Source organism: Homalodisca vitripennis, chromosome 4 (genome assembly GCF_021130785.1).
Source record: "Homalodisca vitripennis isolate AUS2020 chromosome 4, UT_GWSS_2.1, whole genome shotgun sequence".
In the NCBI taxonomy this organism is placed as follows: Eukaryota; Metazoa; Arthropoda; class Insecta; order Hemiptera; family Cicadellidae; genus Homalodisca; species Homalodisca vitripennis.
Window position 1 is genome coordinate 32,104,197 of NC_060210.1, and position 23,675 is coordinate 32,127,871.

At 36.8% G+C, this 23,675-nt stretch overlaps 1 protein-coding gene across 2 annotated transcripts in view; it reads right to left on the minus strand.

The window, feature by feature from the left end:
• The window catches only part of LOC124359120 (FACT complex subunit SSRP1-A-like), a 32,975-nt gene that overhangs the window by 7,892 nt on the left and 1,408 nt on the right, over positions 1 to 23,675 (minus strand). Inside the window, exons 2-4 of one of the 2 annotated variants that reach the window (XM_046811583.1) lie at positions 20,323 to 20,532; positions 18,402 to 18,513; positions 5,629 to 5,808 (exon numbers count right to left, since the gene is read on the minus strand). In XM_046811583.1, coding sequence (XP_046667539.1) covers positions 5,629 to 5,808; positions 18,402 to 18,513; positions 20,323 to 20,532 — 502 coding nt within the window. The remainder of the gene's footprint in view (positions 1 to 5,628; positions 5,809 to 18,401; positions 18,514 to 20,322; positions 20,533 to 23,675) is intronic. The other variant, XM_046811584.1, reaches the window with a different exon arrangement.

Consider the following 23,675-nt stretch of genomic DNA (forward strand, 5'->3'; position numbering starts at 1 on the left):
TTTAAACTTTGAAAATCAGCCAAACTCTCAAGAAAAAAAAAAAACTGAAATTTTATCATTTTAACCTTACTACTATTTGACCATATACATGTATATGTGTATATGTCAATATATTTCACAAACACAAACAGTCTGTAGAGACTGTGGAATTTAAAATGCCAATATATCCTTGTGGAATTTGTACAATAGGGGTCAGATATAAAGGAATATTTTGTAATGGCAATTGTAAAAACATGGTACCATGCAGACTGTGTCAACCTATCAAGTAAGGAATTGAAAGATCTCTCTCAAAAAAAGACTCTACAAACTGGATGTGCAAGAAATGCAGCTCCTCACAGATATGTAGTCCGAAAACGCAACTCCCTGTACAAATGGAAATAAATAGCTCTAACTCTTCAATCCAAGAACTTGAACAAAGTATTATGGGAACTTAACCCAGAAAAATACTGAAGACAACTTACTTGCAGCTGCTAAAATTGGTTCTGCATTGTTAGACGAGAACAATTTTTTAAAATCACAAAATACCAAACTAAGTAGTAAGCTGACCAACATGGAGGCCAAAATTGAAGAATTAGAAAACTGTGATGAAAAATATATGTTTGCCATGGAAAAACTTCAAGAAAAAAAATGCTGAACTGGAATCACAAGGAATCAGGGATAAAGAAAATCTTCTCAAAGTGCAAAGTATTTTTGAAGACCATGACAGAAAGCAAGCAGAACTTCTCAATAAATATGAATTAAAAATAAATGAACTCGATAAGGAAATTATAAATTTGAAAAGAAAAACTCTCAAATAGGCAAAACTTAAGTTATAAAGAGGAAAAGTTGATGAAAAACGCTGAATCCCAAACAGAACATAACACCAACTCAATAAATTCGAACCCTTCCTCTCTTTTCCACAGAAATAGGACTTCTAAGGAAAAATCAGAATTTATTTGAAGAAAAACTCAAAATTTTGGAAGCAGAGGTGAAAAATCTGGCAGACAAGGAGGACAAAACATTAGTAAAAAAACAGTGGGAAAAACAAAGAATTCTACACCTTGCCGTACCCCTCTTAAAAAACCTTTTGGGGGAACAAATAATGCTAAGAAAATCCAAAACAAATTTAGTATTTCCTTACAAGTTCAAAAAATGAAAACCTCAAAACCCAACCCCCACAATCTATACAACCATGTATGATACCAGCATATCTACTCAACAGAGCTCGGAAACCAATAAGGAATCCATGCCTTTGATCTCTAATAACACTAATAAGATAGACAAACTCCCCCCTACTTCTGCTAAACTCCGAGACAAAAATGAAAGCATAGAAGAATTTTTTAATAAAAATCTAGCCCAGTAAAATCCACATCTAACCAAAATCAGCTGGGAAAACCCGTCAAGATCCAACAATAAAACTCTCGACTAATGCAACAACAGGGAAAATCAGACAAACTACTCCGTCAAAAAAACTGCACAACCAAAGTCAAACTCCAACTGAAGAACTGTCCAATACTACCGAATATGACAATTATGACAGTGACTCCAGCAACATTGCAGGATCACCTTTTTTATCACCAAATAAACTTGTTAATGTCCATCCAAACTCTCATTTTTTAGAAGAGAATCATCAAAAAAAAGAAAAAGATACAAAACAAAAATATTCTGGAACAAAATATTAGTGTAGCACAGCAGAGAGATCCCAGGATCATCACACAAAAATATATTTTTTAAAATCCATCAAGTCTCCTCATTCTGCATCAAAACACACAAGAAATTTCAAATAAAATTAATAGACTTCAACATCTAGTTCAAAAAATTAAGCCAAACGTACTAATTCTGACAGAGCATGGTCTTAAACGAGACCAAATAGAAAACACCGTAATCACAGGATACTATCTCAAGGCCCACTTCTGTAGAACAGAACATAGGAAAGGTGGGGTTGCTATCTATGTTGACAAAAACCTTGTGAGGCATACAGAAGAACTTATTGTTGTCCAGTTCTGCAGAGAGATTACGCTTGAGGCTGCTCTGATCAAAATCAGGCTTAAACAATCAGTTATCCACATTCTTGGTACATACAGATCTCCTAACGGAGATTTTGATTTAGCGCTAGAAACAGTGTCTAATATTAATCACTAGTACAAGAATAGACTACTATCCCTCTGGTCATAATGGGGGACATAAACGTTGACATTTAAAACCTGGCAGAAGAAGTACTTTATTAGATGAGACTCTGGCCTCTCATAACAGCAAGAGGGTACAACTTCCAAGCGACCAGAATTACCCCAACTACACAATCCTCTATCGACTGGATTTGTTCTAATATTGACACTGAGAAGCTTGACACAAAGGTTATCCATGCTGGCATCTCAGACCATACTGCCCAAAGCTGTGAGGTCAACTTCGCAGTAATAATACAGGATAATCCACTCAGAATGAGTCGCTGCCTCAGAAGAAAAAAATCTTCAAGAGCTCAAATGCATACTTGGGGAAGAGAACTGGTCAAACATTCTGCAAACTGAAGATGCTGACGAAGCTTTTGAAAGATTGAGCTCTACTCTTACGACTTGCCATGGATGCAGCATGCCCTCAGAGGAAATTTAAAACACGCCATAAACTAAAACCTAAATATTTTGCTGACCAAGAAGCCAATAGGCTAAAGGACAGATACCTGATAGCCCTTAGTAAATATGAAATGACCAGGATCTATTGATGACAAGGAAGAGTCAATAAGATGTAAAAAAAACTATGACCTACGACTGAAACTCCTCAGAAAACAAGCGGCATCAGACCACATTGCCCGTGCCGACAATAAAATCCAAGGCTATGTGGGAAGTTATAAACACAACATGGTCCAAGAAAGGAAAGTCAGTGAACGAAATAAAGCTAGAAGTTAATGGAAAAAATCATTGACAACTCTGTAGAAGTAGCAGACCATCTAAAACTCTCACTTTTTACACATAGCTGAAAAAACGTTAGAAAAAAATAATGGAATAATAAGAAACTTTTTTACCACCTGTACAGCCAACACTTCAAACAGCTCATAAACCTTCGAGAAACAAATGAAAATGAAGTCAGAACAATCATTAACAACCTCAAATCAAAAAACTCATCAGGTTTAGATGAGATTTCTTCAAAAATACTCAAATTTTGCCCTGAAGAACTTGCACTGCCCCTCGTCGACATATTCAATAAGTCTTTCAGAAGTGGTAAATTTCCTTCAGCTCTAAAACTATCAAAAGTGTATCCAAAATATAAAAATGGAAGCTACTTAGATCCCAGTAATTATAGACCTATCTCTCTTGTATCCACTTTCTCAAAACTGTGCGAAAGAATTGTTCTCAGAAGGCTACTGGACCACTGCGAAAAACATAATCTACTGACAAACTGTCAACATGGCTTTACTAAAGGCAGGTCTACCACCACTGCAATAATAAAAATGGTAGAGTCTCTTATAGATAGTATTGAAGAAGGGAATTTAACTACTGGAATTTTTCCTAGACTTTAGTAAAGCGTTTGACTGTCTTAGCCATGATCTCATCATCCGGAAACTGGAAAACTTAGGAGTAGCAGGAACAGCTAAAAATTGGTTCCAAAGTTACCTTGGAGGACGAAAACAACTGGTTGAGCTAAGCAAAACAGAAAATGGAATATCCAATTATGTAAGATCTAGTCTCCTACCTGTAAACCGAGGTGTCCCCCAAGGATCTGTTCTTGGACCAGTACTCTTCATCCTTTTCACTAACGACTTACCTCAATACATTGGTGATGCATGCTTAAACCTTGATGTATGCTGACGACACAACCTTGATGTTTAGTGAAACCTCAACTGAAAATATGGCAATCACATCCTACCTATCCCTTCAACATGACCTATCAGTACTGTCATAACAATGACTTAGCAGTAAAACACTACCAAAAACTGCCCAAATAGCTTTTGGAAGGAGATCTGAATGTGTGCCATGTATACCAGATGTTGCAATGAATGACGAAGTCAAGTTTTTGGGCATAACTCTGGATAAAAACTTATCCTGGACTTTCTCATGTAGACAAACTCTGTGGGAAGTTAAGTTCCAGCCTCTATGCAATTAAAAACATCAAAGCTTCTACTGATGAAACAACTACAAGAGCTGCTTATTTCGCTTTGTTTGAGGCTCACATAAGATATGGTTTTAGTAGCATGGGGAGGAACATCAGCTGGTCAGATTCAAAGGGTTCTCAAAAAACAAAAAACTGCAGTCAGAACACACTTGCAGGGCTGCAACCACCAAACAGCTGTAGAGAAGCCTTTAGAACCCATAAGATCCTCACTATCGTATCACTATACATTCAAGAAACTGTGATGCACGCAGTAAGAGAGGGCCTACCAAAGCGGGGTGAAGTTCATCAGTACAACCTCAGAGACACTACTTTGTATGACCTTCCCAGCCCACCGACTGTCACAGTTCGAAAAGAAGCCTACATACATCGGGAGGAAGCTTCACAACCACCTGCCATCAGAGCTGAGAGACAAAGGAGAGAATGAAACCTCAAACCAGCACTACACAAATGGCTTGCTGACCGCCCCTTCTACTCCATAGAAGAATTTTTTTCAAAGAGTATTTGACATTTAAATTTTACAATGTAACCTTTTAATATCATTACAAAACTTTATATTTTGTAAAAAAAAACACTTGTAGTGTTTACTATGACGCTAATACTGGTTCTCAATGAGCATGTTAATAAAGAATTTTTATCTATTGTCTATTGTCTATTGTCTTTTAAACTATAAACCAAGCAGTTCAGTAGCACAAGGAGGATGAGAAGAAAATTACTGCTCTATTCACAGTAATGATGATTGTAATATTATTCTACATTATGTCACCTTTTGTTGGAATTGGGTGTCGAGGAATGAATAAGGACTATTATCTTGAAATTTTATCTATATTCCATGAATGTGTAATAAGAAAGCAATGTGAGTTGTGGAAAAACAGGTCATGGTTCCTTCACCAAAAACACATTCGATTAATTCCATACTGTCTAAATGAGTTTTTGGCCAAGCATGGCATTCCTGTATTAGAAAATCTATCCTATTCACCAGACTTACTCCCTGTGACTTGTTAGTATTCCCAAATGTGAAATCTACACTGAAAGGAATAGTATTTGTTCTTAACAATTGAAGTCATGAAAGAAAAGGTTATGGAAACCCTGAATATGCTGTCAGAAATCGACTTAAAATATTGCATACATTTTTTTAGGACCAACAGCAGTTTATCTATTGCAGTTTTTAAATCGAAACATTCAATGCAGCTGAATGGTTACTCAGATATTTCAATTGAGTATTATATTGAATATCATCACTTAAATACAGATCGTCACGCCTATCGGCGTGCAAGTTACAAAGTTTTAACCATCACTGATATGCCGGTGCCGCAGCACTCAAAGAGTTAAAGTAATTTACGAAGGTCGTTCTGAACATTAATAAGTTTAAACTCCAAAACAACACAAGTATTAAGTTTTTTAATGATTCATAATTTTTGTGCAGATAGTTACTTTTAATGCAACGATTTGTATCAGTCTACTTCTGTAAATATATAAATATATAACCCTCTTTTTAAGAGTTAGTTAGAGATATAAAATGTTGTACAACATAAGGTTTGAATTTACCTGAATCATTGTGATATTCATTGATGCCATTTTCATTGGTGTTACCTATTTTCTTCTTGAGTTCTTCAATTTTCTTTTTCTTTGCATTTAATACACTCAAAAACTGGCAATAAAGAGTGTTTTCCATTTCATTCTTTTTTTCTATCACATCTTGCAATTTGTTTTTTAATGAGAGGTTCTCTGAAAAAATATATACTGCGTTTGTTATTCACATTCCACCTAAGTATAGAAAAAATAACACTCAGTGCTTTTCCTTGATATCACAAGTCTCAAGGCCTCCAGTATTTTTTATCAAACACTCTGGAAGTTTCACATATTTATGATAATATAACAAGGAATCATTTTCATCATGGCTTGAAGTGTGGATCAGCAGCACCTTTGGTTATCGATGCTGGTTTTGACATTAATAGTGAGGGAGAAATCCGTAAATATTTACAAAAGTAAAAATTGAAAACACTGTTTATTTTTATTTCTATTATATATATATATATATATATATATATATATATATATTGAAATATAGCATCACTTAACACTTACCTACATGTATAGTTACCTAAAGCAAATATTGCTATTAATTTGAAATAATACTTTTCAACTCAAGATAGCGATGGGAAAATTGATGAATACTACATGCAATACATCACACTGACCAAAAAGCAAATTGTACCAGCATTGCCTTTGTGAACACTTCCATTTAAGAAAATGCTTCTTTAAACACTGCAGCATGGGATCACCCAATGTGAATAATTTCTTAGAAGTCATCTGTTACAATTAAATGCACTATTTGGCAGTTTACTAATTATATAGATGAATTAATGGAGGGTTAATTTCTTGTTCTTTTATATAAAAGTATTATTATTATTAAATGTTTTCTATTTTTACAATTGGTAACACATTTTAAAGTGGAAAACTGTTTTGCTAAAACTGATTTGGTGCTGATTCCAAGAAATTTCAAACTCTCCTAATACAACAAAAAATAAAAGCTATACATAGAATATTTGGTGACCCTCCAGACTCTGGGAATTGGCCCATTTTCCATGATCCAATTTTGTTTGAAATTTATAGATGTTTTCCTATGCCCAATAGCAGATATAAAACATACATTTTACTCCTGACTTCCCCTTTGGGAGGTACCACGACCCCTCCCCCCTTTATGAACGTTGACTGATTTTGATCAAATCTAAAATAATCTTTAATGTCTACTTTCAAGAAAACACACCAAAATGTTTCACCTCCAAATTTATTTATCCATTTTAGGATAACCATATTTATAGCCTGCAAAATATGTTGTCCAAAAGGACAATGTGGACTATATGTAGCCCGCACTAGTATTGCCGAAAAAGATGAGCCCGCTTTTGTTTTAATGTTCTTCGGTTAAGAAAAATCGCAAAATCATGATTGTTTATCCCAATATTATGGTGATTATTTTTTTGTGTTAGTGTTGTTTATGCAACAAATTAACATCAAAGTTTTTACCCTTATAGAAAATAAAGTAAAAAAAAGAGAAATGTTGTTTTTTACAGTAATTAAAACATAAAAAGATCAAATAAAATATGTATTTTAATTTTGTACCCAATCAAAATATGATTAAATAGTGTTATATTGTAAACAATTTTACTGTGAATTCTTTTTTTCATCTTTGTCTTCTTTAAGTACACCACTGAGAATAAAGTAGTCACTCCAAAAGTGTGTACCAGAAAAATTACAAATATATTCGTTGTCCAAAAAGAGTTAGATTGGCCAGAGAACCCTGCCAACTACATGACAAGGGTTACGGTGGTACTAGTTCCACAGAAATGAAAATGTAGGCTACACATAAACACAGAAGTCTGCTTTGACTACATCCAAAAAGCCTCCCTTTGGGGAGTACCATGAACCCCTTATGTAAGTAGTAAAAATGTAGTAAACATAACACCTCTTAATTTAGTTCACTTAAACATTCAGTCATTAAGAAAAATATTTGTTAGAACTAATATTGAATGAATTTAACTGTAATGTAGTTTGTTTAAATGAACATTGTCTTAACTGTGAAAAATTACTTAATGTACCTGAAGGTTTTGTTGTGGCTGACATGTAGAAAAGAACCTCATAGAGCTGTTCCATATTTGTTAAAGAAAGTCTTGACTTTGAAATATTAACTATTAATTGTTTATGTATTTTAAATACTTTTAAAGTAGTTGCTATTGTTTTATAAATTTACCAAATAGTTTTAGTTAGTATACACTCCTCAGTCTGATAATAACTTATTTTTGACAAAATTAGAAAATTGTTTGTTTTCTTACCAAAAAGTTTATGCCTGAATATGACTTGAAAATTACAGGAGACTTCAATGTAAATATTTCAGAAAACTCACAAGAGTCTCAACATTTTCTTAATCATCTTACATCTTATTATTTATTTTGTTTAAACCTACTACAATCCTACAAGAGGATTGATTGGTTTGTATTGACAACGTTATAACTAACATCGTACATGATGTAAATGAATACAAACTTTTCAAACCCCATATCTCAGATCATGATGGCCTGTATTGTTAGGGAGAACATAGAAAGGCACCTTGTAGTTATCACCGTGTAGTTTTAGGGTTCTATTAGTAAATTCTCTTAAATATATGTTTTGTAAGAAAGACTGGAGCTGTATGCTTTGTGTGTGTTATGGTGTAACGTTATTTATAAAAGTGTTGGGTTATCTTAGAAATTCCTTTGAGCAATGCTGTCCTATAAAAACTAATAAACCCCAAGCACAATAAAACATAGTAAACAAAAAAGTGGTACAACGATGAATTGAAGAAATTAAAGAAAAAGTAATTGTATATGTCCAATGTAGTAATGACGATTTGTATAGAAAAAAAACACAAAAAAAACTGTGTCGGGAGGAAAAAAACACTAGATTTAAAATTAATGAGGCTAAAAAGTTATACAATAATAAATTTATTGCAAAACAGCATGGAAGGTAGTCAGAGAAGAATCTGGTGAAAAAAGTAGAGATTTTGAGTGTCCAATCAAGTAAAACGATTTTAATGACTACTTCATTAATGCACCAACAGAAATTAACATTAACAAACCTATTGATGTCATGAGAGCATCCTTACTTGTAATCAATACTTACATAGTAATAATCTAATAATGCAAAGGTAAACATTTTTTGTTAAGCAAAAATTGAACAACAAGTAACAAAGATTGTCAGTAGTTTTAGCACATCTAATAGTAAAGACATATATGGGTTATCAATTAGAATAACCAAACAAATCATTGATTTTATAATCAAGCCATTGGTTTTCCTGTCTAATAGTGCTTTAGCTGAAGGTGTATTCCCAGAATCCAAGTATCTGTCTTGGGACATTTCCAATGTTTAATTGCGATAAATTATTTCCTAAGTAATACACCATGCAAATCAGTATTATTTGCAGACGATACTACTTTAGTTAGGAGTGGAAAAGAAATTGGAAAATTGCAAATAGATCAAAATATATCAGTGAGTATTGCAGAGAGCTAATTTAAAACAAATCATTTAAATATTAATAAAAAATTAGATAGAATAAGTTTTTTCAGTAAATAAATTAATTGAGGCCAGAGCACATTAAACTAATTGGCCTATAGACACTTATACAGCAGTTTGAAATGGCATAAAAGCTATCTAAACTCATTTATTTACTAACAAAAAAAAAAACTGAGTGTTGTGATATGTTAATTAATTAATGCTTATTGTGCTTTTTTCAATCCCAAATTATATATGGTGTTATGGGGAAATAGTACTTAAATGGAACAGGTTTTTACAAAAGCAAAAGTATGCTTTATAAATCATAATAAGACTGGACAATCGTGAATCTTGTTTTCCTGTTTTCAGAGAATGGCGATGTTTTCTGATCTTCTCTCCTCACCAAAGCAACTTGAAAAGATTAAACATCGTTAGTGTACTTTCTAGAAAATAGACATTACAAACTAGTTTTAGAAAATATTGCAGCCAAAATCAGACAACTTATATATAATAATGATAACCTATATATAGGTATCTGAGTTAAGAACTCAAACTTAGTAGTAAATATTTTTATTTCGAAACATCCAGAATTGCGTTAATACTTCTAATGTTATTGTATAGCGTAAACTTATTGACTTGATTTCATTTCCTCCTTTTATTCATTATTAGCTTTATATGACTAAGATAAAATACTATATCAGGGTTTCCAATCTTCAATCATCAAATTCACAGGTCCTTCATTGTTTTTATGGTACAGAAATAGTAATTTCACAGTCGATTATTTTTTTAAACATTACAAATAAAAATAGAAAAAGATGGTGGTGTTTTTCACACGGTGTGACTGATATCAGTATCTAGTGCCAAAATGCACCACGAGCATGTGCAGTGGCCCATAACTCAGCACACTGACGTGTTTTGCCAGTTCTCGCGTCTCAACTCAGCTTCTCAGACACTGCGAAATGGTGAAACTATTTTAAACTTTTCCTTATGTTACTAACAATGCTGACAATTTCTGTAGGGATGGACGAATCCATCTAAAAAATATGAATTGATTCCATTGGCTACTACACAAGTATAGGGTAGTATGCATCCAACTGTATTGTTTGTTAAATAATAACCATAAAGTGAGATAGAATTTGCCGTTAGTATCATATCAGAACTCTTACTATTAATCGGCACATAGAAGCGGTTCACACGAGCGAGAATTGCACATGCCTAATCATGGCAACTCATGGCGATCGATCCTGGCACGATTTACAGCGGTTTCACACAGGCCACAAAACATCGATGGAACGCAGATAAAAGCTGTTAGCTGTGGCAGCGAAATCGCGGGTCCCTTTTACAAGGCTAACACCAGTTTTGGCATTCTGTTATGATTCAAGTTTCCCTTCCCCGCCTAATTTTGCAGTAGTTTCTTGATGAAAGAAAAATTAAGCTAATAATTCATAATTATTATGGTGCTTTGCTCTTTCATGATTTAACACGTGATCTTTCACAACTGCCGTTGTGTACTTGATCGGGTACACATCGGGCTTTTGTGAAGGGTGTTGTACGCCCATTGATGTACAAGTTGCTATGCATATCATTATTGTGTTTATTGTTTGCCTGTTTTGGTGGTTTCTTAAATGTTATTCCGTGCTTAAATCATGTACCCTGTCGGGCGCACGATTGCTTAATTTTCAAGGTAAACTAATGGGTGCGAAGTGGCGGGGTCTTCATACCCCAACACATGTGCCAAGCCAGAGCGTCCACGAAGCACACGCACAGCCACCTTCTCTCTTCTTGAGTGCTGTACTTTTCGTGCGCGTGCACCTGGGAACTGCCTGATCCAAATCTTGTCTTCTTTTATAATTCCGATCAGGCTGAGCTGATCTGGCGGGCTTTCTTTTGAAACTATCCAAATTTTTAACTTTCTTTTCCCACTACTCTCACCTGTCGGGTAATCTTCCCAACAATCTATCTTAAGCTATTCTAATTCTAATTTTCCTTCTGTTAATCCAAGCCAAGGTGGAACAGCATATGCCGAGGGCTGCGTGATCAAGGGAGAGCTTGGTCGTAAATATGCGAACTCTGGATACCTGGCGACCTCCAGTTTAAACCTAGCCTTCCCCCAAGTAGAGCGGGACAATGCTTGGGGTGACCTTTAGATCTCCGCTACTCGTGGGAACACAATGAGTACAGAATTTACAGAAAAACAAACAAAACCAGAGAGCTCTTGTAGCACTCAAAAAGTGGATGAAAATTCACGAAACACAGAGGGATTGATGATGGGCTCTGACCCTAGCAATCCTGACCAAACCCAAAAAACAGGCGGACTTCCTAGTAGAAGTCCAATAGCCTCCGACTCGGTCAGAGTCGAAACAGATGAAGAAGATGCGATACTGGAGGGCGATCACCAGAAGGAAGAGGGAGCAAAAGTCGAGAGACAGCTCCCAGCACTGCCTAAGTTATGTGGAGCCGCCAGGAAACGCATGGTCTGGTTCCGAAAAAGAGGGTACTCCCAAGAAGAAGCCAGGGAATTGGCCTTAAAACCAATCCCAGAAGAAAGAAATAAGAAACTGAACAAACAAAAAGAGGGAAAGAAACCGAAAAGACCTCACTCTGATGGATCCACTCCGGAGGCCCATCAGAGGAAGAAAACAAAGAACGAAGGAAATCAAGGGGAACGCAAGGAGCAATCTGGACAACCCCAGAAACCTTCATACAAACAAGCGGTGGCTGGTATAAGGGTAGGGGTCTTGCACTCCAATTTTCCCGAGACACTACTCACAACTGAACAGATGGAGAAGATCCAGAGCTTCATCCTGGAAGCTATCGTGGAGGAACAGGAGGGTCCCTACTCTCCAAGATTCTACGGTATCAACAGGAGACAAGGGGTTCTAATCTTCACCTGCGAAAACACTGAAACAGCAGAATGGCTTAAAGGAAAGCAAGACTCCCTAAAGCCTTGGGAAGAGGCCAGTCTAAGGATAGTACCAGAGGAAGAAATCCCTCGTGCGAGAATCGCGACTGTCTATCTTCCTGACAGCATACATGACACAACCGAAAAGATAATGAAGCTCTTAAAAGGACAAAACAAAGAGCTATCTGTCGGAGAATGGAATGTTCTGCGGAGAAGCGACGAGGGGAAGTCTGTCCTACTCACCCTGGCAGTCGACTGCGCTACAGCGAACAAACTTGAGAAGGAAGGTCCATGGATCGGCTACAAGTTTGGGAAAGTTCAGCTTAGACTGAAGAAAAAAACATCAAGAAAACATAGAACAACCCACAAGGGAAGAGGGGACTACAGAGAAATCTGAGACGGTCACCACAGAAAAAATGACCGCTGAAGAGATGGAAGTGGAGGAGGCCACGAAGGTGTCAGAGCAATCTGTACATACCTTACCTAAAAGGTCTACTCCACAAGCCAGAGCAGCGGTCGAAGAAGAAAGACCCACCTGTTCTCTCTTCTTGAAGAAGGGACCTTCACTCAAAGGACCATCCGTCTCGGCTCGAGGAAGAAAAGGGGATAAAGTCTCCAAGCAATCCAGAAGAAGAGACGGGGATGGACCACCTGGGGGAGGTGGGAAGAAGGCGTAAGTATGCGCCTAATACAGATAAACCTACACCATGCAAAGGGCGCAACTGACATCTTGGGAAGAAGGTTTATCTCAACAGGCCTGGATATCGCCCTAATCCAGGAGCCTTGGATCTATAGAGGTTGCATCAGAGGACTGACAACTCAGGTAGGTAATCTCATTTATGATCGAACAATTGAAAACCCAAGAACTTGTATTCTAACTTCAAAACTAATAACAGTCTTTCCGATTACAGATCTAATAACAAGGGATCTGGTGGCGGCTACAGTGAAGGTGACTTCACTGCAAGGGGACAGAGAGGTTACTATAGCCTCAGCTTACTTCCCCAACCCGTCAACAAGCTGCCCACCAAAAGAACTAGAAAGACTATTGCAGAGCTGCAGAGACAGAGGCTCGGCCCTCATTCTCAGCTGCGACTGCAATGCTCACCACACGTATTGGGGAAGTACGAACACAAACAAGAGAGGTGAGGAACTTCTACAGTTTATGTTCAGCAATGATCTAGTGTTAGAGAATAGAGGGTCAAGCCCAACCTTTATAACTAGAAATAGGAAAGAAGTCCTGGACATAACACTATCTACAGGACTAAAAAAACATAAATATAGTAAGGTGGCACGTCTCCAAGGAGGCCTCACTATCGGACCACTGTCCAATTAGGTTCGACATAGAGGAGACCAGGGGAAAGATACGTGACCCACAGGGTTCCTAAATCGACCAACTGGAGAGGTTACAGAGAGTCCCTGGCAGAAGAGTTGGAAGAAATAGGACCCTTGCAGAGAAAATGAATTTGAATTAGAAAGGTCTGCACAAATAATTAGTAGAGCAAGCTATAATAAAGGCCTACGAGAAAAAACTGTCCTCCCAGGCAAAAACCGGTTGAAGAGGGATGTGCCGTGGTGGACCTGGGAGGTTGGAAAACATTAAGAAACAAAACGAGGAAATTATTAAAATGGGCAAAAAGGACAGACGACTGGCTCCCTTATCTACAGGCCCAAAATGAATATAAGAAAGAACTAAGAACAAATAAAAGAAGAAACCTGGAGGAATTTCTGTAAAAATATCAACAGTCTTCCCGAGGCATCCAGGCTTCAAAAAACTCTCCAAACGGAGCATACAAATCCTATGGGGACTCTAGTAAAGGACAACGGTGACCTAACAATGAACAGGAAGGAGACCTTAGAACTACTTCTGGAGACACACTTCCCGGGGGGGTCAACTAACTCGTAATGAGGATACTTATTCTCTATATGGGGGGGAATTCCAGTCGGGAGGTGGGCAAAAGCCAGACAGGTGTCTAACAGACTATTCACACACGAAAGAATTAAATGGGCGATAAGATCGTTCAAGCCGTTTAAATCTCCTGGGGCGGATGGAGTTTTTCCAGCCCTGCTTCAAGAGGGGCTGGACATTCTACTAAATACCCTTAGCATTCTATTTAGAAGCAGTTTCGCCCTAGGATATATACCAAAGAATTGGAGGATAGCCACTAGTGGTGTTCTTGCGGAAAAAATGACAGGGATCCAACAAAACCCAGTTCGTATAGACCCATAAGCCTAACCTCCTTCATGGTGAAAACTATGGAAAAAATAATAAATAGACACATAAGGGACGCAATATTACTGGAACACCCACTTAGTCCCACACAACACGCATACATAGAAGGAAAATCAACCACCACTGCTCTCCACAGTTTAGTGAGAGAGGTGGAGAATACCTTCGAAAAAAAGGAAGCCCTAGTCAGCGTCTTCATGGACATTGAAGGAGCTTTCGAACCCGAGTAGCATATCAATCCATGAAGACTGCGATGGAACGTTTTGGAGTTTCCTCAGACGTAGTCAAATGGATAGTAGCCCTCCTAAAAAGCAGGACAGGTGAAAGCCAAGTACGGGGACGAATCGGCTGCGATCACGGCCCAAAGAGGCTGCCCCCAGGGGGGAGTCTTATCTCCTCTCCTGTGGGCGTGGTAGTGGATGATCTCCTAAGAAAAGCAGAGAAGAGGGGGATAAGGCTACTATGTTATGCGGGATGACCTAGTGCTTATGATTAAAGGGAAAAACACTGGCAGGCTGGAACGCCCAATTACAAACAGAACTGAACTTCATAAGCAAAACTGGGTGTCATGGGGAAGGTCTGCGGATCAAAACCCATCAAAAAACAAACATGATTACCTTTACCAGGAAAAGGAAATTTCCAGCTAGCTAAACCGGTCCTGGAGGGAATCAGCATAAACCAAACAAAAGAAGTGAAGTATCTGGGTTTAATCTTGGATGAGAAGCTCACTTGGAACTCCCCATATTAGAAACAAGATATCCAAAGCAATAATGGCCCTTGGGGCCTGTAAGAGACTCTTTGGATTTAAATGGGGACTTAAACCCAAAATGATTTATTGGATTTACGAAAACCATAGTGAAACCAATGGTCACATATGCTGCTTTAGTATGGTGGCCGAAGGGTCGAACAAACAACAGCTGCAAAAAAGGCTACAGAGTCTTCAGAGGTTAGCTTGCTTAAGCATCACGGGAGCAATGAGCTCCTGCCCAACACTAGCAATGGAAGCGGTTCTGGGTTATACTCCTCTTGGCCAGGAAGTGATGAGAACAGCTGCGATGAGCGCAATTGAAGCTTCTAGGGACAAAGGTAATAAATGTTACCTCCCTAGAAGGCCATATGAAGATATTGGAAAATTTCCCTGAGGCTGAAATGCTAACCAAAGTATCTGATACTATGGTTAAGAAATACTCCTTTGAAAAACCATACACGGTCTCTATCGGAAGTAGGGAGGAATGGATTAAAAGGGAGGCCTACCCAAAAAAAGGAGTCCTGAAGTTTTACACCGATGGTTCACTCCTAGACTCAAGGGCAGGATATGGAATACATGGACCTGGAGTTGACATGGCTGTGCCCCTGGGAAGACATGCCTCAGTTTTTCAGGCGGAGGTCATGGCAATAGATTCATGTTCTAGAAGACTCACACAGTTGGGGACTAAAGGATTATCATACCTTATACTCTCTGATAGTCAGGCTGCACTGAAGGCACTGGATACCTGTTCGATTGATTCGAAAGCGGTCTGGGAATGCAGGAAGGCCCTAGCAGAGCTAGCAACAAGTAATAGAGTAACACTCGGATGGGTGCCGGGTCATGAAGGAATTCATGGAAACGAAAAAGCGGACATCCTCGCCAAAAAGGGAGCGGAATCCATATTGGTGGGGCCAGAGCCAGGATGTGGAATATCCTTCTCCAGCATTAAAGCTCTGGTTAAAGATTGGGAAAAGAGGACAAGATATAAGAATTGGAGCAGAGCCTCGGGTTTAAGAATATCCAAAATGTTTATCTCTCCTTATGCAAAAGGATGGACAGCTCTCCTAGACCAGAATAAGGAGGATATAAGACTGATATTAGGAATGTTGACAGGACATGGCCCTCTGAGAAGGCACCTTTTGAAGGTAGGCCTTAGTCGGAGCAGCGAATGTAGACTCTGTGGAGAGGAGGAGGAGTCAGCGGAGCACATTTGGTTGGATTGTCCTGCCATCGTAGAGACTAGGAAAAGATACCTGGGAGCATACCTCCTCAGCCCCAAGGACATCAAAGAACAGGAGCCCTTAAATCTGATTGGTTTTTGCAAAAGCCTCGGTTTTTGAGGGCAAAAAAATAAAAGTAAGGGAGGCGCAAAGGTCCTTTTAGGACTAAGTGCGGGGACAAAGTGTCCTCTTCCCTCAGAAGGAAAAAAAAAAAAAAAAAAAAAAAAAAAAAAAAAAAAAAAAAAGGTAAACTAATTATTACCAAATGTCCAAAACAAATTATTCAATGAACAAGTGTGGAATATTAAATTATTTCTTGATTCCACAACACAGTACTACACTCTACTTTTCTATTACAAGCCATTCAAAGTTTAAAACATATATTTTTAACAGTAAAACATTGTTAATATCATAACTGAAATGAAGCACATCTGTTGTATTCAAGCTGGGTTCCATCAACAGACGCCAAAAGTTCCGAGTGCCAGCACGTGCGTTTTGGCGCAAAAACTGACATCGGCCACTCCATGTGAAAGCACTGATGCTCACCCATTGTTTGCAACTCCAAAAGGCAAGCAGTCAGCAATAGAGAGCGAAAAGCTGACTTCAGCGTTTTGTGGCCCGTGTGAAATTGGCCTAAGTGATATGTGATGTATTGAATCACATTATGGAGCGGTTTACACGAGCGAGCGCGAGCTGGCCAATCACAGTCGACTGCAACATGCAGATGCGACAATCACAAACAACTGTCACCACTAAAGGATCGCTGCTGACTCGAGTTAAGCTATGAATAAAGCAAGAAGTTTATATTTCAGTAATATTTTTTCTCAGCAAACACAGTAACATTTTATCATGCGAAATTAGTACTGAAATTTAGGTGTAATTTTTACATGCTCCCTTTAGTAAAATGACTAAATCTTTATTAAATGCACTTGCAATGCAAAGTTAATTTAAAAATAACGATAATGAATTGTCAGGTAAACAATTATTCATAAATATAGCTTTATTTTTCTAAGGTGATATATCTTATTATACGTTACAGAAACAAACAAATAAAAATCAAAGTTCAGATTTAATAGTTTGTCCACAGGTATATGAAAATGGCAAATAAAAACAATAAAATATTTACATTACAATGTAAAAAAAGTACACTAATGTTTATACATTATTGGGCATCTATGGACTCCTCGCCAACCAAATCCACAGATATCCATATTTTGAGAATTATTGGCACACCCATGAGGTTATTAGATCGACTTCGATCACTGATAGTCAGTGTGAACCGTTCAATGCTCCCCCAAACAGTACTATGTTGCTGGAACTGTGATAAACCGCTGTCAGCTGTGATCTATTACACAGCGGTTGTTTACGAACGTCGCTATTGCACGCAACGGGTGGTCAGCTCGTGCTCGCTCGAGTAAACCACTATATATTTAATCTGGTATATTTCTAAATCATGCCAGGGCCAATCGCCGTGATTGAGCTTAAGACATAGTCAAGGCGCCGACACATGTTGATTCATTTAATCGCAAGTTGTAAAGATTTTCACGGTTTCTGCATTAAACTCACGGCTTATTTAAGTTTTTTCATGGTGCACAAAATTCACGGTTTTCATCATTGGGTGGGAATCCTGTATATTCTCAAATGTTTAAACATCAATGTTTTATTTGACAGTACCCTTTAGTTAAAAATAGGTAGACGCTTTCTAATTTAAGTACAAACTTTTAAATTCTGTTTACATAATATATGTTAGGATCTCATTTCAAGTTTAGCACTTTCTTCTTCAATCATTTTAATCTTTTAAGTACCAATTCGTATATGTGTAATCGAAATGGGCCTTTCAGGATTGGCATGAACAGAACAACAAAGCTACTCTTTACTCTACTGTGTTACATAATGTCTGTCATTTTACACAAGAAAAACTATCTAAAACTTTGTGTCACAACTCTGTAAATTTAGTAGTAAAATTGCATCATATTTAAAATTTCTAATAAAGGCTACTAGTGTTGCAACAGCTAAGAAAAAAATTTAACTTTAAACAAACTTAAACTAATCCTGTCTCCTTTGATCTTGTTTTTCCTTAGAATAAACCAGTACATGGTATGTTGGATACCTTCACTTATTTTGGATGTTGAACTCATTAATTCTGGAATAATTAAAAAAAAATGCAATTAAGAAAAGATAATTTCATACGCTTACCTTCCTTCAAAGTCTTTATTTCTTTATTGACATCGGAAAGTCTTTCATTTGTTTTTACACTTGAATGAAGGGTATTGTCAATTATTGTTTCAAAAGCCTCAAATACTGGAACCTGAAATAGAAGCAGTGTATATTACAATCATGCTGTTGCTTATAGTTTAACTGTGTTACTCTTTAACTAGCATAATAATTTTACTACATGGAATACAAAACTGGGTACTTTCTGATTAAACAGAGGCCACCCACTTAGAGCACGCTGCAGCTGTTATGGTTAGGTGAATTCACAGTGAACATACAATAATATATTCATTCTTTGCTTTTTTTAAGATAGTTTTCAAGATCAAAGAAGTTATGTCTGGCTGGCAGCACACACCAAGTCAGTCAATGCCCAGGCCATTGGCCCATGTAGCAGCAGTCCACATACACCTGTATATGTGGTTTGTTAATACTCACAAGACCCGTACACCTTATGTCTGGCTGGCAGCACACACCAAGTCAGTCAATGCCCAGGCCATTGGCCCATGTAGCAGCAGTCCACATACACCTGTATATGTGGTTTGTTAATACTCACAAGACCCGTACACCTTATGTCTGGCTGGCAGCACACACCAAGTCAGTCAATGCCCAGGCCATTGGCCCATGTAGCAGCAGTCCACATACACCTGTATATGTGGTTTGTTAATACTCACAAGACCCGTACACCTTATGTCTGGCTGGCAGCACACACCAAGTCAGTCAATGCCCAGGCCATTGGCCCATGTAGCAGCAGTTCACATACACCTGTATATGTGGTTTGTTAATACTCACAAGACCCGTACACCTTATGTCTGGCTGGCAGCACACACCAAGTCAGTCAATGCCCAGGCCATTGGCCCATGTAGCAGCAGTCCACATACACCTGTATATGTGGTTTGTTAATACTCACAAGACCCGTACACCTTATGTCTGGCTGGCAGCACACACCAAGTCAGTCAATGCCCAGGCCATTGGCCCATGTAGCAGCAGTTCACATACACCTGTATATGTGGTTTGTTAATACTCACAAGACCCGTACACCTTATGTCTGGCTGGCAGCACACACCAAGTCAGTCAATGCCCAGGCCATTGGCCCATGTAGCAGCAGTCCACATACACCTGTATATGTGGTTTGTTAATACTCACAAGACCCGTACACCTTATCTTGCACTATCTTTTAGATCTCTCAAGCAATTGTGATCACACCCTCTAGAACTTTTATATTTTACTGATCAGTACTATCTTGAAGGATGTTTTTCATTCATCGTCCTTGGTGCCGCTTCGCATTGATGACTGAAGGCATTACTTTCAGCCTGTTCAACTATTACTGTTCGTTTTATGAGGACTTTTAATTTTCTGACTTTCGGAAACTTACAGGTGCTCTGAATGGATGGTCTACGTTTACTCAGAAAGTAACCAAAACTATTTCCAAATTCTATGAATTTCTGAGAAAAATATGATTGGTATGTTTTACAATTAGGTTTACTAAAAAGGAAAGAAAAACTATCCACACAGCAACTACACATCCAGTGAACACTTTGTTTTACTAATCTGTTTCAAATGTCATTCTATAGTTCAAGCAGTAGTATATATTTATCAACAACCAGCTTGTTACTGTGAGTGTTTGTTGTTAGTTTTACTGATTTTTGACAATGACAGCCATTTCAAATCGGGTTACAGTAGTAGGCCTAAACCACAAACTAATTATAATTCAAGGCTATATCTAGATTAATGTATTTTTGGATCACAAAACTAAGAATAACCACAAATATTAAAGCATCTGCCACTAACTGGTCACTAGATAAATTACAGTATTATCCCATAAACGCCAGTGGCATTTTCCTAAACTGCATGACCAATTACTCGACTATTAGGAGAAATATACATTGATAAATTTAAAACTTACTTTTGAAAGCAAAACATACCCAAACTTGACCGCCATATTTGTCCGTACATACTTTTTCCATGTAAACGTGTCATTTTCAATCATGTAAGCGAATTGTTGAGCACCACCATGAGTTGTCAATGCATTGCTAGTTTCCTCCATATATGATTCTTCAGTCAAAGAGAGTTGATCTAAGAGCTCTGCCACATCCTCATTGTCGTCTATCTGAAACTGTTTAGAAACAGTTTATTAATAAATAAATAGGTTTTAAAAATTATACAAATCACAGACACTTGGTTAACACATCTTTATTTAAAAAGTAAGTAACTCTCATTAGTACAGGACGCATTGGCCAGAGCATATAATTAAAGGCCTGAGAAAATATAAGTATTTATTAAACAGCAGATAAATCCTCAAAGTTCGAAATAACAAAAAATTACATTTCTTATAATTTATACATAATTGAAATTAAAGACCAAAAGCACGAGTTAAAATCTTGTTTAATGTGACAAAATAGGCAGAAAACAATAAAACTGTTTTATTGCCTGATTACTGATTTATTTATTGTGTTTAATGTGTCTAAGTAAAATAAGTATGCTTTGACCTTTACGAAGGAGCCCTAGTCAGAAGCAGAGCCTGCCACGAATTTGAGGCTTCACTTTTAATGTAGGATTAAAATTTATAATTGTGATATAGATAGGAATTCGTCTCAAATTCATAAGTCTTTCAATAGAGAAACAGATTTGAGTGTCTCAATGCTAATGAACTTGTTAAAAATACGATTATCTGTTAATACTATAGTAAAAGACACCAGTCTGAATGTTTGGTTGTATAATTAAAGAAATCTCAGTAATTTTAACTAGAGCTTTTAAATCATGGCAAGTTGATTCATGGCAATGTTCTCGTAAGTTCACAGCAGAAGGGCCTATCATGAGAGTAGGGAAAAAGAAAATTATAAACAACTACTCAGGTTTAAAAACCAAAATGCAGATTTTTTAACGTCATGGTTTTTGGCTAAGTAAAAGGAAACACGAGGTGGAGCACTATCCCGGCAGCAATAAATAGAAATATTACTGAGTTGATCCAAGTAAAGTTTATTACACAAAAGTATTGATGTTGATGATGAGGTTAAGATGATTTTAATTTATCATACTTGTATAATTGTTATACAACAAAATTTTAGTATTACTTTTTATCAAACCCTTGTTTAAGTTTGTAACAGAAAGTTTTGAACAGATTTAAGAACTCGTATTTCAGGTTTCTATGTGGCATAACAATACAATTAACTTGTAATACAAAAAAAAAAAAAAAAAAAAAAAAAAAGTCTCAGCAAAGTGATTGTACAGTGTGCATGATGTCAGAATCTGAAGAAGAAGCACTATCAGAAATGTTATTTCTCATTACAGCAGTACATTTCTCCCGGGCTAATAAATCCTTTTCAGCACCTCTTTATCTTTAAAGGCAATAATTCAACTAGAATTATTGCAAAGTTGAATTACAGAGAGTCGTGTAGGGACTCTTTTAGGGAGCTAGGTTTGCTGACATTGCCCTGTCTCTATATGTTTGATGTGATCCTGTACTGTCAATCGAAGTGCACTTTAGTCCGGGGCAGGGACTTTCATCAGTATGAAACTAGAGCCAGGGACAACTTTAGAGTCCATAGTCATAGACTGGCGGTATCTCAGCATTTACCGCATCAGGTTGGCGTCAGCTTAATCAACAAGCTCCCTGAAAGTGTAAAAAATGCAACTAATCAAAACCAATTCAAAACTCGTCTCAAATGCCTGTTGGTGTCAAAAGCATTTTATTCGCTAGAGGAGTTTATGATGAGTAGCTGGGATATCTAAAAATATCTTAAATTACCAAAATTTAAAATTTGGATCCAAAGATAGTGTGAATGAGTGAAATGTAAGTCTGACTGTGTGTGAATGTGTAGAGTATTTGCTGTTTGAATATATGACGACTGCTATACAATGTTATATATTGTCTAAAAGCAATAAAGAAATGATTTTGATCTTGAGACAAAATTGAAACGGTACATGGACAGGTCAAGTAAAGGTGTCCAATATTAACAAACTGTGTTGGCATATCATTAGTTAACATTCCACAGATCAAGTTATTCAGTGCTTCATAATGTGGTGAAACACCTTAACAATCAACTTGAGGAGGACGAATATAAGGTAGAAAACAAAACAAAAATGGAAATGTACATGGACAAAACAAAATTGTTGCCACACGTGAATGAGGACAAATGAAATGCAATGAGGTGTTACAATATTTAACTGAAAAGAGAAATATGTAAATGTAAATACATGTGATGCATCACATTTGTAGAGAAAAATGTAATACACAAAAATTAGCAAAGTACATACCTATTATCAATTCCAACTTATCTCAGAAAATAAAAAAGACAACTTTGAACACAAAATCAAACTAAACAATGCAAAAATAAAAGATTTGACACATGGGCAAATGCGCCCATAATTTAAAAACATATACATGTTCATATGATCAACTTCTAAACACATGAAAAAAATTCTCTTTATGTTTGCAGGCAAATAATTAACTGATATGCTGTAAGTAATTCTTAAACCTAACAGAGCATATAAAAGATAGAATAGCACAACAAATAAAGATAAGTATAACAGAGTGAGACGAGGACGTGACAAAGACTGCCTGTTGTGACGAAGACAATAAGCGTAATTTGATAGCTTTAGAGGCTGCAATATAATAAGCAGCCACGATTTAAATACTGTCAGCCATGTTTAACCTGTAAAATAATAATTGTAAATACTACGCTGTTCAAACAGTATAACTAAAGTTGTGTTATTTTCTATAATCTAAAATGCGTATATTTCTTTGAAATATAAAAATATTGACTCACTATAATGCAATTTTTAAAGCCTATAACATAATTCATTTCAACATTATTGTTCCAAATTAGTTCAAAGTTAAATCATGTGTATGGTATTTGAGTAATGGCCACTAGAAACGGGAAATACTTATTTATTTGTAAATAATCTATTACAAAATACTGTCCCTCTGTAATTATAATGGCGATGTACATGTGTTCTTTTGTGTCACAAGGAGTCAGACACATTTATTCTTGAAAATAGTAAAAAGTAAGTAAATTTTTTTTTAATACAATTTTATAAATATTATATATTCTAGATAGTTTTTTATGGGGTAGGGTACAATAAGCGGGCCCGGTTTTTTATATCGAAGAATATAGTCATCGATACCTAATATTCGCATCTCAAATCCTAGACTATCAATCGATATAAAAGTACCTATAGTCCTCAATAACAATCATATATTTTTAATTAAAATATGAATTTAATATTTACAGTGATCAAACAAATTATTATAACCAA